The sequence below is a fragment of the Pteropus medius genome, unplaced genomic scaffold, assembly GCF_902729225.1.
Source record: "Pteropus medius unplaced genomic scaffold, Ma_sr-lr_union100, whole genome shotgun sequence".
NCBI lineage: Eukaryota > Metazoa > Chordata > Mammalia > Chiroptera > Pteropodidae > Pteropus > Pteropus medius.
In genome coordinates this window covers 7,514,575-7,531,609 of record NW_024349799.1, presented here as the reverse complement: position 1 = coordinate 7,531,609, position 17,035 = coordinate 7,514,575, and the positions used below count along the sequence as shown (strand labels likewise).

General features: G+C 40.0%; 1 protein-coding gene across 2 annotated transcripts in view; it reads right to left on the bottom strand.

Moving 5' to 3' along the window:
• AATF (apoptosis antagonizing transcription factor) overlaps nt 1-13,756 on the bottom strand; it is an 88,474-nt gene extending 74,718 nt beyond the window's left edge. Inside the window, exons 1-4 of one of the 2 annotated variants that reach the window (XM_039885893.1) lie at nt 13,431-13,756; nt 12,294-12,485; nt 9,630-10,055; nt 9,035-9,172 (exon numbers count right to left, since the gene is read on the bottom strand). In XM_039885893.1, the coding sequence (XP_039741827.1) occupies nt 9,035-9,172; nt 9,630-10,055; nt 12,294-12,485; nt 13,431-13,521 (847 nt within the window). In that variant the 5' untranslated portion in view covers nt 13,522-13,756. The remainder of the gene's footprint in view (nt 1-9,034; nt 9,173-9,629; nt 10,056-12,293; nt 12,486-13,430) is intronic. The other variant, XM_039885894.1, reaches the window with a different exon arrangement.
• Between the last annotated feature and the right edge of the window lie 3,279 nt (nt 13,757-17,035).

Sequence of the window (17,035 nt, the reverse complement as noted above, 5' to 3'; positions counted from 1 at the left end):
ATTAGCGCTATAAAGATAAATCTCATGGATCCTCAAAAAATACAATTGAAAATTGTTGCCTCAGGAGAGTTGGTTATGGTAAGGGGGTGATGTGCACAGTTGGCAAAATCTGGTTTTTGTAACAAGCTTTGGAGACTTACTTAACTCTTGAAATTATATACTTAACTTGGATGAAAATTTGAAAGGAAAAAAGTCTAAGGTACACAAAAGCTGGTGGAGATAGGAATAACTCTAGGAACTAAAGTGAAAACAAAAACAAAAAAAGCTTAAAGGTACATAGTATACTCTAAGTATATTAATTATACAGAAAAGGAATATTTAGAAAAAAGACCTCTTAGAGATTAAAAATATAATTGCCAAAAAAAAAAAGAACTGGAAATCAAACTCAAAGTCTTTGAGAACACAGACGTGGAAAAATCACAAAAACATGGAAAATGTTAGACAACAAACACATAAGAGACACAACACTAATCCAGGTTTAATATCTAAAAGAGAATAGAGAAAACAGAGGCAAGGAAATCATCAAAGAAATATTAGATTTACCCAAAACTGAATGACTCACATTAAGACTAAAAGGACCCAGTGGGTACTCAGCACAGTAAATGAAAAAGGACCCATACCTACATATCTCTTCAGGTAATCTCAGAAAACCAAGAATAAAGGGAAGATCCCAAACATATCCAGAGAACAAAACAAGTCACCTAGAAAGGAATGACACTCAAACCACCAACTATCTTCTCATTGACAACACTCGGATGACAGACAAGAGGGCATGCGGTAGGTAGGGTTGAATAACGGTCCCCCAAAATGCAGATATGATTAAGGATCTGAGATGGGAAGATTATACTGAATTAACCAGGTGAGCCCAATGTAATCACCAGGCCCTAATTAGAGGCAGGCAGTATGGTCAGTTGGAAAAGGAGAAGCTGGAGTGATGAGATTGCTGGTTTTGAAGATGGAAGAGGGCCATGAGTCAAGTAATGAAGGCTCATGGACACGAATGTTCCCCTAGAGCCTCCAGAAGGAGCGCTGCCCCACTGACAACTTGGTTTTAGGACTTCTAACCTCAAGAACTGTAAGATAATAAATTTGTCCCATTTACGTACTAAGCTTGTAGTAATTTGTTGCAGTAACAATAGGAAACTAATACAGGGCGGTACTTTCAAATTCTGAGGGAAAGTAATTTTCAGCCTCGAAATTTACACCCAATCAATTAAGAATCTATTAAAGAAGAATGAGGGCAGAATATTTTTAAATCTACAAGAACTCAGAAAATTTACTCTCCATTGATGTTTGGCAATTGATTGGCAAAGCAAACTGAAATAAAGGAAGACAGAGAGCTGGAAAAGTTGCTCCATCCTAGAAGAAAATAAAAGTCCCAGGAGTACAACTTTGCACAAGTCCCACAGAACAGCCATTTCAATCTGAAAATATATAACAGAAGAGATAGCATGATTTAAAATTTGGGTGGGGTTGGGGGGTGATAAAACTGAGCTACAAGGGAGAAAAAAGGAAATTAGAGACCTAAGGGAAAAAATGAGATAATAGTATAATTGTGAAGCAAACTAAAATATAGCATGATTTTAAGCAACTGATAGAGGGTAATAAAAGATCTACTTGAGCTATGAACTGGGAACTTGAACTAAAACTACTAACATTTTCCTTTGAGTGGCTTGGGAGCCATGACTCTGAACACACAGGAAAGAAAAAGTAATTTTCCCTGCCCTGATATTATACCTTATTTACATGGTAATAACATTGTAAATAGTTTATTGGTTTTCAACTCCTAGGGTCAACATATGGATAAAGCACTGAAATCCATGTTGTGGTTGCAGGGCAGAATGAAAACTAGTGAAAAGATGAGGAAATGACTATTTCCTATCTTATCCTCAAAATTTCTACTACCATCTCCCCTAATCCTCATTAGCAATTCATAAATTGTTTTCTATTTCAAAGAAAACAGAACAATCAGAAGAGAATTTTCAGACTCCAACCTATCTGTGTATATTAATACACTATCTTCTCACCTGTCACTACAGTTAAACTGTCCACACTGCTATCAAAGGCCACCCTTCTTGTGCACTAGTCCCATCTCCACTTACCTACCCAAGGATATTGCTACAGCAGATATTCCCTTCTCTTGCATCACCAATTTCCCCTCTGTGGATCCTTCTTATCAACATACAGACATGTTGTTATTTATCTTGTCTCAAAAACAAAACACTTCTCTCGACTCCACATCCTTCTCCATCTACTGTCCCATTTCTCTGCTCCCCTTTAAAGCAACATCCCTAAAAACAGTTGTTTATATTTGCTGTCTCAAATCCCTTTTTCCCATTCTCTCATGAACCCATTCCCTCCCACTCCACCAAAACTGCTCATCAAGGTCACAGATGATCACCATATTGTTAAATTAAATGTTCAATTCTCAATCTTCATCTTACTTAACCTGTCAGAAGCATTCTCATCTTTCATACCAGAGAATAAATCAATCAAGAAACAGAGCTATAAACAAGTTATCTAAAATTATAAAAGTAAAGCAGAAGTAGAATCAAACAAAATGTAAGGCAAAGGACTCTTGTTGTCTTCCTGAATGCTTCTGTACTATTTATCATATTCATGTATAATTTTAATAAAGTGATTTAAGAATTGATTTTAAGACATAAATAACAACAGAGTAGCATCTTATTCTGTGATTAGGCTCTAAAGTTCGAGCAGAAAGCAAAAATCAAGTTCTGACAAAACTACATTTAAAATCACTAAAACTGCCCATAAAATTCAGCAACATGCTGTCTCTCCACAAGTTCAACATAGTAGTTTCTCCTCTCAAACACTAGAGCTTACAGCTACTTCATCAGTTAAACAGATGATTATATTTAAGGACCATGCTGTATAAAGACTGCATGCTGTAACCTTTTTTTTTTTTTGCATGCCATAACTTTAAAACATTAGATTCATTATCTGATGAGAGGTACCCACGAATAAAGAATATCTGAGGCAACAACAGATTCCGCCTGCCATCTCATGCTTACTCCAAGGCACTCACTCACCAAATAAAACGGCAGCAGAATTACTGGCACTATTTAACCTATTTCTCTTTCCCTCTTTCTCTTTTAGCCAGGCATATAGTTAAAGGTGAGTTCATTAATGTCCATATAAAGAGACTCCAACGTACAGTGATGTGTACAACTTCATTGTGAATAATGGATAGCAGGGTCCTACTATGGAACTCTCACAAGCTACTACCAAGAAGGGTTGCTGCTGCCTTATCTAACTCACCACTATTAAGCATTGCTTCTATAATTCCTAACCCAAAACAAATGTTCTGACTAGATTTTCAGTAGTCTTGAAGCTTCCACAGCCCTGTGACTCATCTAGGGCTCATCTTCTGACGGTAGGTGGAATCACTGCAGAAAAATCTGACATTCTGATTCCACTACTTGCTTATTTTGGAAAAGCACTTGCTCTGTGACCCAACTTTACTCTATACGTAATGTAAATGCCTAATTAACCAGGCTGGACAAATTAAGTAGTAGCTCAAGAGACCAAAAGTCTTCCTAGACAGAACTCATTCTCTACTACAGGGGTTCCCAACCCCTGGGCTGCGGACCGGTACTAATCCATGACCTGTTAGGAACCAGGCTGCATAGCAGGAGGTAAGTGCTGGGCCAGCGAGCAAAGCTTCACCTGTATTTGCAGCCAGCACGAGCATCACCACCTCAGCTCCACCTCAGATCATCAGGCATTAGATTCTCATAGGAGCACTAGTCTCTGGTACCAAAAAGGTTGGGGACTGTGGCTCTAATAGACAAAACAAAGCATATATTTTAATGCTAAGTCATCTCACACCTACAGTTTAGGAAAAGTAAGAGATCAAAAATAAATACTCTGTGGTAGCAGAAGTATAGGAAAATAACTGTTACAGATGAGGATTTCAATTGTTACAGTTCTTTTAGGGCCAATTTTGAATATATTCCAAAAGCCTTAAAAAAAAATCCCTTTGTCCTAGCAACTGCATTTCCAGGAATGTAGATCTGTGTTTCTGATACAATATCCACTAGCCACATGTGGCTACTGAACACCTGAAATGTGACTGATTAGTACAAATTTTGAGATGTGTTTTTAAGTGTAGAATACTTTTTCTTTTTCGGATTTCAAAACACTTAACATGAAAAAAATATATAAAATGTCTCATTAATACTGACTACATGTTAAAATTATAATAATTTTTTGATATATTGTGTTAAATAAAATATTACAAAAATTAATTTTACCTTTATTTTTATTTTTTAATGTGGTTCCTAGACAATTTAAAATTACATATGTGGCAGTGCTACTTTTAGACAAATTGCACAAGTATGTATACGTGGGGATGTTTATCAAAGCATGCTTTATAAAAGTGAAAAACTAGAATAAACCTAAGCATCCATCAATACCAATTGGTTAAACAAATTGCAGTAAATCTATAAAATGGAATATTCTGTAGCCACTGAAAATGCTGATGTACATCTAAATATACTGACATAAAATGATATATTAAGTAGAATAAATAAGCTTACAAAATAGTACATAAGATTCCATTTTTGTTTTAAAAAGGGGTGTGTGTGCATGCATGTGTGCACACGTGCACACGTACACACAGAAAAAGGTCTGAAAGGATATTCATCAAAATGACAACTGCTGTTACCTCTGGGCAGTAGGATTACAGGTAATCCTTATTTTCTTCTTTATGCTTTTATGTATTTCCTAAATTTTTGAAGTGAGTATGACATAATTTATAAGTAGAACAGTAAAGCTATTTAAAAAAATGATAGCCATCGGCTGAAACAAAAAGATCAATCTTACATCATCTCAGCTAGATGAAGTTCACAGTAATAAGGGTCCTTAATCTACACAATGCTATTCTTGGAGAAGCTTGCAAGTGCCTTCATCCCAAGCAATATTTAAATCTATTCCAAGTAATTAAGATTATTTCAGGGTTCTACAGATCATTTGTGAGAACTCTGCCATGAACCCATAAAGTGTTAATTGAGAGAACACCGAAATAAATGTTCATGGATTTGTCACCTAAGGCAACTAAGTAATTAAAAAGGGGGGGATTTCGCTGATAAAATTGGTTGCCTATGGGATAAAGAACTGGGTAGCGGGGGTATAGGAGGGAGGAGGAGGATTTTTCTCTAGTCATTACTATCTTCTGAATTTTGAGCCATGTGAATATATCACCTACTTAAAAATAAATAAAATTTAAAAGCAAAACAGAAATATCTATCAAGACTCTGCCCATGACTTACTCAAAATTTTAAGTTATTTGTTAAAGTATCTATTAGTTCTAAGGTCAAATTAGCATTAAAAGTTTTCGTCTATTCGAGTTAAAATAGTGGAGGGACTAGAAGGGCCGCAGATAGATGAAAGAGTGAATATAAACTAGAAGGGGAAAAAAAAGAGGGAGCAAACAAAATGTAATTTATTAATAATGGAATTTGTTCTTACACTCTTAGGAAAGTAAAAAATTCCAACACTACCTCTATATTTATATTACATTACACTGTATTCTTGGATTTTTTTGCTTATAGGAAATATCAAAATGTCAACCATTGTTTCTACGAAAGGTCTTTAATGATATTGCATTTTGGACCTGTAATGAAACATGGTGCTCACTGCAGTTTATAATGCATCTCATTAAATATATTAATAACATGCATTTCACTAAAAGGTCAACTTATTATGGCTGAAGTTTAGCTTTACTTTAATCACTTCATTTAAAGTTATAGAGCAAACTCTGAAAAAGATAGTAGTGAGTGCCTATTACAGAGATGCTCTCAATTCCTCTATCCATTCAATTCAGTTATGCTTATTAAGAAATCACTGTCAATGTTTTTATGTGAGATAATGGTATGTGATTTTTAAAAATCTTTTTCTTTTAGAGATACATGCTGATTTACTGGTAAAATCGTAGAATGTCAGGTATGTGCTTCAAAATAATCCAGAAGTAGGAGAAGAGTTAGTATAAGTATAGATGAAAATAAGATTGGCTGTGAGTTGATTGCTTAGCTGGTAATGGTATGTAAGTTCATTGTATAATTCTCCCTACTTTTTGATATATTCCATAATGAAAAGTTTTAAATAACTCATGCTGTCTTCCTTAAGTAATTTGCCTTCTTCCTTATATACATACCATTGCCACCAACATAAAAGATTTGCCTCCTAATACCATGGAACTTTTCACAAGAAAATCAGAAAAAAAAAGAGCTAACCTCTTTAGAGAAATGGTTTTGTGTATAGAAAATCTCTTAATTTTGCTAAGGTTATTTCATGACTTACCACTTATGCAGCTACTAAAATATCAAAAAATGTCTTTGAATTTACTTCACAGTTTAAGAGTTATAATTACCAACACAACATAAGGTGATTGAAGACTAAGTGCATGTATATGCTGGGAAGGAAGAAGATATTTGTTTAGTTTCTGAAAAGAAGAGTTTAGGGTACTGAAGATATGAAGGCATGTTGTTTACTCTGAAGTTTACTATGGCTAAAACATAGCTGGAAGTCTGCTGTTTTAAAAGCTCTCATTAGGACTATGAGAGTAAATGACAGTGTCAAGGAAGGAACAAATCAAGAAAACACTACCTGAGAACAAGATCCTAAATGCGATGAAACTAACATTGAGACGATAAGAGTCTGAGATGAGAAGTACGACAAGAGAATCCAAGTAGCATATGTAGTGTCACCAAAGACAAAGGGAAATATTTCAAGAAAACGTTGAAAGCTTCAGGGAGACAATAGCTGGGTTTGGCAATAAGGAGATCTCTGGTCACCTTTCCACAAGCATAAAAGGCAGAAGTTCAATTTTAAGTATTATAGTAGTACATAACACTATCCACTTTCCGGAACAAATGGTCAATTTAAATAATATAGGTAATGTGAATACTAATAAAAAGTCAAAAAACATGAAAGACAATGGGGATGATGGTTCAATACAAAGATGACCATCATTTGCTGGTCTGAACATTGCCAAATGTCTCTTTCGGCAGAAAAAAATAATACCTATTCCTAACACTCGTGCTGTGTGCCAGACACTGTGCTAATGTTTTATATTATGTCATTTAATCCTCATAACCATATTATTACCATTTTCCTGTGAAGTTAAGCAACTTACCCAAGGTCATATGACTAATCCATTGCTGAGATGGAATCTAAACCCAGGCAGTCTGACTCTAACTAATGAAGATCAAACAACGTGAAGAGATTTAGTTTAAGATAGCAAGTTCCAGTGTTTGTTCTGGGGTTAGTACAAATACAGCATATATTCCTTATAAGCGATATAGCACAGAATAATTGTTCATCGGAGGAATGTAGCTGAGAAATTTTTCTTAAACTCCGTTTACCAAGATAAGGAGGTACATAACATATTATGTCATATTGTTATAAGAAGATTGGAAACAAACAAAAATTAACTACCTGCAAGCTGTGAAGAAATTCTGGTTGTGAGAACTCTCTACTCTCCTATCTGAGATGTGATACCAAACAAACATTCCTTTCTTCTCCCTCCTCCATCACAACCCACCCTGTCAGAATAGACATCTGTCAGATTAACTGAAGTCTGCCAATGAGGCAAAGAGGCAATTGGTTAAATACAAAAAAATACCTGACACTAACTAACCTTTAAAATATCAATATTTTTAAATGACGCAAAAAAAAAGGAAAGGCTCCAGCAAGAAGAAGAATAAGGAACACAATGGAAAAAACCTTATCTGAAACATACCAAATATTTAATCTAGAACAGTCTAGGTCTTATTCAAGGCATACCAGGAATTAGGGTACTAGGGCATCAAAAATAGCAGAGAAATAAATAAGTGCTCCAAAAATCTCAAAGACTTTGAAAACCGTCAATTAATCATTTATTTAAGGGTGGAAGGAGGAAAAGGTGGGGGAGGGGATACAAGACCCACCCTCACAGTATCTTCAGGGTTCCTGAAGGATTAGCCAGGCCTTTCGCATAGGAAGCAGACTTCAGTATGGCAGGACATTAATCTAAAGACTGACCCTAGGAAGTAATTCCTACTTAAACCAAGTTTTCTCCTACATGAAAGTTTCACAGAACTCCCTTTCTTAGAAATCTTACATTATATATTTTGAATGCTTTAAGGTGATTCTACCTAAAGGCAGACACCAAATCAGACATCCTCCTCAGCTCCCTTTTAATTCCATGATATGATAAAAATAAGTTTTAAAGAGCAAATGAAAATACTAAGTCTTGGTATGTAAATGAGGAATAGCAATTCTAACCACAGTGCACTCACCCCGAATCTCTCTCTACCCCACTCCTTTGGAGCCACTGGGCACCCTGGCACACAGTACACAGGAGGAAGCATGGCGCAGAAGGAAGGCTCCATGGTCATAAGGCAGAAAAGCTGGAGTTTTCTTTCTGCTGTGCATGAATAAGCTCTGTAGCTCTGGGCAACTCATACTCTCTGGGTTACAGTTCTCTCATCTGTAAAATGAGGGGACTGGAAACTCAGTAATTTCTAAATTCCTTTTCTCTTCTAAAATTCTTAGACTTTTAGCTCAGCAATTCTCTTCCAAAACTTTTTCCTCCCTCTGCAGTCATCATCTTTCCTCATTCCATGCAACCCGGCATCTTGGCCTGTTGTTCTGGAAACCTCCCAATAAAGGCATCTTTTATGCTCATGATACAACTACCTTAAACGAACTGAGTTTAGTCATTTATTCTCTCCCTTTCCTTCTATACCAGTGGATTTTCAAAGAGTATTCTCTGGGCATTAAAAGAATTGAAAGCCAAGGAGAAGGGGAGAGGGCAGGTAAGAAAAAAGCAGAATAGACATGACTCAATCATCCAATCCATTCGAAGTTATCTTCATTTAATAAGATTTCTATTGCTATCATTTTAAGTTAAAAACTACTATTTTATACCATATTACCACTAATACCACATATTCTCTTCTTCAACTCTGTGCTGCAATCCCAATACACCCCAGTGGTTCTAAGTATTCCAATATGGCATAAGTATTCTTACTATTTTTTAGGGCGCTGGCAAATTCTGGGCCACCTTTGTCCTTGAAAATAGGGAAAACATCTGGTTGAGGAAGCTGATTGGTAGTCAACAGAGCTTTTTGTAGTTTGATCCTTCCTTCCAAGAGCTGGTCCCACAATGCTGAGAAAGAAAAAAGAATTCCATTCTTTGTTTATACAATCTTCTTGGGGAGGGGAAGAGACAGAATATCACACTAGTCTCGATAAGCAGCACAGCTTTATCACAGTTTCATGCCATGGAAACAATCTCTATTATAGGAAATAAATTCAGTATCTTGGAAGCAAATATTTGCTACATGAGAGAGAATGCTAAAGCCCAAAGAGAAGAGAAAACATTCTTCTCTTCAATCTTCCACAGTTGCCAGAAGTACTAGAGCAGAACCAGCTAAGCAGCTCAATGTAGAAATGGCTGGCTAAGCATAGAGGAATAGGGCTTTAGGCCTCCACATAAGTGGGGCATGTCACAAACTAATTGGAAGGACACAGGAGAGAGCGATCAGCCAAAAACAAACAAACAAACAAAAAGGACATCAAATGCAGACACTGAAAAATAAGCAAACAGCAAACCATGTACAAACCTATCTGGTTCTTCACGGCTCTGCCTTTTTCCACTTCCTCGGAAACTTTGACGCTGGAGAAGGTCATCACCACACCATCATCTTCACTGTTCCTGTCTTCAGCCCTATCTTCCTCACTCTCACCCTCGAAGTCTTCCTCACCATCCCCTTCTTCCATGCCACTCTCCTCTTCTTCGTCTTCCTCCTCCTCACTGCTACCAAGGTCATCCATTCCCTCGGTAAATTTTTCAAAGTCTTTGATGTTCTGGACACTGAAGTCTGGCGCCTTCCCGGAGTGGATTGTGCTCCCCTTCCTCCAGGCCAGACTACTGTCCCTATTACTACTACACTCCTCTTCCTCAGCACTCATGGCAGCCTCATCGAATTCCTCCATACCCAGTCCCTCTGAATCACCATCTCCAGACTCTTCATCAGATATTTCCTTGTCTAAACAAGGGAGAGAAGAAGGAAAAAATGAATATTACCTGGAGACAAATACCAGGCCATATCTCTCAACTACAAAATCATGGCAGCTATCCAAAAAATGTATTACTGTACTCCAATAAATATTAACTACACATCTACCATCTTTAAAATGCTAAGGGAGAAGCAAAGATGAATAAAGCATGACTCCTATCCCATCAAAAGGTTCTAGTAAGAAAGACTATAATATAGAGAATTAAAAGTGCTTTGACAAAGTTTAGATAACCCAGAGGAAGGGGAAATTTTAACTGTGGGGCAAGTGAATTTAAGCAAGGAGATAAAGAAGAGGTAGTCTTTGGTCTGGACTTTGAAGAATGGTCAGATTTCAACTGGTGTGAGGGAATTTCAGTTTTCCCAAACCTACACCTAAAAAAATATTGGTCATTATTAACTATCCCAAATGCACAATCTCTATCGCACAAGTGTGATATTTATTAAATACTTATTAAGCACCTGTTATGAACCACACATAGATAAAAGAGCTAAAGAAAGACAAACAAAATGTGATACTTGTGTGGAGGGGTTCGTAATCTGGTGGGAGTGGTAGAGATGCATACCAATAATTATGTTACAATGCCATTAGTACAGTATATAGAGGAGGAACCACCTAACTCTCCTGGAAAGGTGGGAATGGCTTCACATGTAGGAGACATTATAGTTTTACTTATTAAGCATAAATAACAGCTCATCAGAGAAGGGGGAAAGAAAAGATAAAACAGCATCTGCAAAGGTCCAGCACCACGAAAGTATATTGGAGTACAGAATGGTGGAAGATGAGCCTACAGAGTAACCCCAGGACCAAGTCAGGAGGGGTCTTATCTTCCATGGAAGGAGTTTAAACTTGATCCTACAATAAATGGAATGCCAGTTAAGGCTCCTAGTTTTACTTATACTTAGGGTATCACCTGATTACAGTTTTTCCCGGGTATCTGATCTCTTCCATGCTAGAACACAAAGGTCCCATGTACAGCAAGCATAATTATTAGACACAGGTACCAGTTACCAACAACTTTCTTCAGTAATGATTTCATGAAAATGTGATAAGTCTTCAGTACTACTTTTAAAAACTATATTACCTCAAGACACAAAGGCTATCAAAAATATAATTACAAAAACTAAGTGCAAAAAAACCCCCAGAAATAATCTTTTAAGTTCTTTGAATGTATGCCATTTCCCAGATTAAGAAACATTCCTAGAGTACTAATTAAGAGTACAGATCTTAGAGTCAGACTGCCTTATTTGAGTCCTGGCTCTTCCACTTACTAGCTGCATGGCCTTGAGCAAATTACTTAACCAATCTGTCCCTCTGCTTCCTTATCTGTAAAATGGGGCTAAATAGTACCAACCTCACAGGGCTATTGGGAGAATTAAATGAGATAATACATGTAAGGAGAATGATAACATTTTTTGAAGACTTACTGTATTCCACGCTCTTAGAACTTAAAGAGCTTACCACTATGCCTGACACATGGTGAGAGCTCAATAAATATTATAATATTTGTCTCATACTGGTCTCTTTATCAGTCTCTAGGCAAAGAATGTGAAATGAGTTTATCAGTAGCCTCTAAAACTATATCAAGTACTAAATCATGGATATCATAACTAGAATGAAAGTTTCTTTTATACTATCTGTGGATACTCAATATGGCACTTCTGACCTCTCCAAAGGAAAACAAATGGCATCCACTCAATAATCACCAAATCCAGCGCCTTATTCTACTCTGCTCTAAAATTATAAGGTCACACTGTCTTGCAGAGAAGAGGAAAGGACTATGTTATTTTATGATGGCAAAAAAATGAGTTTCACAATATCATACAGTGACCCAAAGCAAGACTTGAAAAACTGAAAAGGGTCAAAATCCATGAGTAGCAATCTCATCAGACACAATTTTTCAACACATAGCCCTCTCAATATCCAATACGCATTGCCTTTTCTCTCATTTAGAGTGAACTATATTAGTCTAGACATAAGGAATATAGCAACTTAACTGCTCCAGGTTTAGATTCCTATGAAGTGAAATTAAGTACTTCTAAGGCCCTTTCTAATGCCAAATCACAGGTCTCTCTTAATATAACAGGTGGAGGTACACAGACTAGTCTTGCAAAGGTCATTAAAAAAAAGAGAGGGTTATTTTAACTCTAAAAAAAATAGGGAAGAGAATGAGTACAATGGAAAAATAAAAGGCAAATATGTCTACTCACCAGATGAACCTGACAGTGGATGCTCCCAATGATTGTCCTTCCAAGCTTTTCTAGAGGTTGTCCTGCCGGAATATCTTTTATCTGTGTCCAAGAGGGAGGCTGATGCCAGTTTTCTAATGCTACCCACAGCCAGGAAGTCACCTTCCCCATCTTCCCCTTCATCAAACCTGTCAATCACTCTGGCAGCAGTGGCTGTGGGGGAGGGGAGAAATTAATCAATCTCCAGGTCAGAATTAATGGTAACCCTGTCCAACCCTTTCAACAAATACTTGAATGTCCTCTACAAAATCTCCAACTTCCTGGAACAGGGAACTCATTACTTCCCAGGGTAAAATTCTATCTTAACTGCTGTTCCTGAACAGAAAGCTGATTCTGTCTCTACTATTAGGATTTATTTCTATGCCTTGGATCATGTAAAACTAGTGTAATTCTTCTTCCATGTATGACAGTCACTCAAACGTTGTATGTCAGCCATCAACATGTTCTATCCTCACTCCTTTGCATCTCCAGGAATTTTCTTTGCTTATCCTGGCTAAATAGCCCTAGTTCCTTTAACTGATATTCCTAAAACGCGGTCCAGCACTCATATTTATCCTTCCTTATTCTCCCTTCCTCACACTTCTCTGACTCAAGTCAAAAGCAGGATTACTCCCAACTATACCTTGAACGTGAACTTAAAGAACAGCAGTCTTACTCATCAGTCCCCAAGCAAATGTCTTGTGGCCTGAAGAGGCTCCGACAAGACCATGGAAGACTACTTCTTTCATTCTCCAAGTTCTCACGGACAGTTTTAAAAATGGGTAAGACTTTCTTCTCATTTCTAACGCAATCCCGGTAAGAGCATCCTGAAAGATAACTCCCAAACTGCTACCAGACTCCGGCTCCCTGCGACAGCCCTCGACCAACAATTAACCCTAGCCTGAGTTCGCAGGATGCTCCGCCCACCCGAGCACCAAATCTAGAGTGCGTGTCAGAAAGAAGCCGAAGCCGTCCTCCGGAGCTCGGGGCAACCCTCCCGGGAGGCAATTTTCCTCTACACAAGGACAAGGAGAGTAGGCCGGCCCCACACATGGCGCCCAGGTCCGCACCGGGCCGGGCCCACAGCTCCGCACGTGGTCTTGCCCCAGTCAGCCTCACCCTCCTCCGGGTCGGCCTCAGGATCCGCCTCGCGCGGTCGCGGGTTCAACAATTGTTCCAGCTGCAACGCCAAGGGCTGCGGCCCTGCCATCGTCACTAGGTCTCGCTCCGCTCCGCGCCGCGAATGTGAATGTCGGGATCCAGCCCGGGCCCGGACGCTCTCTCCCCGCCGGGACCTCTCCCCGGGAGACTATACCCAAGCCCGGCGAGGAACCGCGCTCAGCTCCAGGCTGGCAACTTCCGGGAGGCGCACGGGAGGGGGTGGGGCCTTTTGCGTCACAACGGGCGTTGCTAGGATGAAGGCGGAAGCGCCTGGGAGGCTGAAGAGATTTTCGCCGTCCGGGCGCCTGTGCGCGTGCGCTTGCGTCGAGGGGGCGTGTGGGCCGCGCGGGAGCGCGCAAGGGGACGTAGCCATCGCCAGCACTGATCCGAGAGACAGCGATGTGAGCGGGGTTGTCTGCCTGCAAAAAGTATGCCTCAAGACTTCTCCGAGATTTGCTTAGAAATAAAGTGTAGTGTAGTGGTGACCCATGGTGGCTGATTTGGGAAGGAGGAGGGAGTAAAGGGAAAGCGTCTCGAGCCTCAGGGCGCTTTCGGGCACGCACAGCCTGGGACCAAAGGCAGGTCTGGCATTTCACAATTTGGAAGAGTCTGGGGCCGGTCTTAAGCCTCTGGCCCCGGGGCAGCCAAGATTTGAGAATCCTGTGTTAGAGATGTGCCTGTGTAAGTGTGCGGCGGACTGTTATTAATAGGAATAATTAGAAATCGCTACAGCTGTGCATAAATAAAGATCGATTATGTAGCTTCTCCAAGTAGCCTTGTCTGCGCAGGGAAAGCGAGTTGGTGTGGAGATTACTACTGCACGCCCAACGATATTGATATCTTTACTGTTCAAAGATGAAAGCATACTCAGACACTTGCAGAAAAACTCAGGTCTATCAATAGAGGGACACGGATAGACTCAAAATATAAAGACTTAATAGGATTAATTTAATTGTGCCCAGGCACATGGAAAGATACAATCCTTTTATATTCCCTTTTCCTCATCGAACATTCCCTGACTGCCCGCTATGTGGCATGCACTGCTAGATGAGATACAAAGATGAGTAAGTTAGATTCTTTCTTGATGAAGATCAGCATAGGAGGGCAGAAAAAACATGTCAACAAAACTGCAATAAGGAATGATAACTGTGTGTACAAAGTGGTCTATCCTTACAGTATCTGAGGTCACCTGTAGAGACCTAGAACCCCCAAAACAGAAACTGCCTCGAAAGAATTGAGTGCCCGGTGACATCCTTGGATACAACCCAGGCCAATTGGGTCCCATGGCTGAACTGCTTGAGGAACCCTCAGCTCCTCTGTGTTTACCATGGGAGGGAAGTGAGGGTCCCTGACTTTCACAGTCTTCATATGCTTTCAGGATCAAGAGTGCTGAGAGACCACCACTTTAGTGTGCCTTGTCCTATGTCCTTTTCCTAGGTGGCTGCAGAGGGGAAGGTGAACCTGTCTTAGAGTAGACGCCTCCCCCAAACATGGAAGGGAAAGAATGCCAGGCTAGAACCTAGGCTCCCTAGGCAGGGGACTAAGGCAAAGAGAACTGCTTTTTACCATCTGCAGGAAATATCAGGCTAGGAAACAGCTCTAAAAAAAAAAAAAAAAATCCCCTATAATTGCAGTCCAGTGCCTGTGTCTAGGGCCCCTCAGAGCAAAAACATTCTCAGGCTATGACAAGGGGCCATTGCCCTGGGTTTCAAAAGACAAAAATGTTTCAGCCCACATTTAGGCAACCACCTCCCCTAATCCTCTTCCTTTTCTATTTTGGACACTAATAATGCTTAGAAACCTGGCCTTGGGGTGAAGAAAAGGGAGAAAAGAGGGAGGAAGGCAAGACAGGTCAGAGACCACCTCTAAGCAAATAGGACACTGTTTTGGGTGATTCTGGACAGAAAATATAGACTTGCTTACCTCTCTTCTCTGTCCTGCTCCCCACTGACTTGGGAAGCCTTTTGAGGAAAAAATCAAGACCATTCTCCTGTCACACACATTCCAGGATCCCAAAAATGCTTCCCCAGCTTTCTTACCCCATACTGAGAGTAGGGAGGGGACTCCAGGAGTGGAAGAAAGAGGAAAGAATTCTAAAACTTAAGATGCAACTGAGAGAAGTCGAGCCATGGGACAGGAGAGCAGTCTCCTAAATGTTCTCTCTATGCCCCATTCCCATCTAGTTTCTCGAGAAGGAAAGGGGTTTCCTTAGGGGTATGTAGACGGCTATATAGAGTGGACTATGGGAGGAGATATTTCAAAGACTGTACCTCCCAGAAGAAATGTAAATTTCTGGCTGCTCTAAAGATAAGAGCCGATGACATAAGCAAAAGGTTGGGAATAAATGGGAGTACACTCTCAGAACAGTGCCCCCCCCCGAAAAGGTCAGAGAGTCTCATGGTTCATAGTCCCCTCTGCAGCTGCCTAAGGGATGCAAAGTGGCAGAAAGATGTAGAAATAGCAGAGGATGGGCAGTGGTGACATTGCATTACCACCACCCTCCCTTGTCCAAATCAACTATCTGCCTCATAACCAGGAGTTTCAAGAGTTTAGGGAAACCAGATTCTTACCTGCTGCTCTTCTCAGATGCTATTAAACTCCAGGACCCAGGCCCCTGCCAATGCCTATCCTGTCTTTTCATGCATACTCCTCTCCCACCTTGTCTCACCCTAAAGTAGCCCTCCAGCCTCCCCTAGCCTTCTCCAGCCAAGAGAAGTTTGGTGGGTGAGCTTCGCCTCCCTTACCCAGGGCAGATGGTGGCTCCTGCTGCTGGTACCTTGAGGGCAGGTGGTGAAAGGCACAGAGGAGGCACCAAGGCTTTAAGATGGCCACAGGGAGAAACCAGACTGCCTAGCCCTGCCAGAAAGGAGACTGCCTTCTTGGGCGGGAGGGGACCACATTGGTGCTCCCCTATCAGCGCCTCTCTAGAGAGCTCACAGCCTGGGCTGGTGGGGATGGTGCAGCACTTCTCTGCACCTCAGGGAAGAGGTGGGCAATCTGCTCTGATGAGAATGAGAACAGTTCCTGACATTTCTACATCTTCTCTCAGCGGCTCCAAATCTGACTGCTAAGCTTTGCCACCTGTTCAAGTACTCATTAGGGTCCAGGATACAGCACTAAGGGGGAAAGAGTGAACTGCAGCCATAGAGTCAGAGAAGAATTGTGTCCACACAGAGCGCCCAACTCTGAAACGCTTCTTATCAAGTACTCAATTCCACAATAAAGCTGCTAAATAATTGAGCAGGCTTGATAGGAAAATGCATCTTCCCAATGAGCATACGTTCAGTTAAATAAATGTCTTTTAAGGGGATGGCTATAATAAATAAGTTGGCTATGATTTAACGTATATAAATGCTAAAAGGGCAAAAACAAGCTGATTCACTGATTGCATACAAAGAAGATAAAGAAATGTGCTGTATGCAGAGGCTAGAAGTTTCAAAAGTCTCCCCTATATTTCATAAATTTGGATTTCTTAAAGAACACTGTCAGATTCCTCCCTGATGGTCCTCCCGATTGCATTAGCTGTCATATGGATGCAGTGAAATATTGCTTATTTTAAAGCC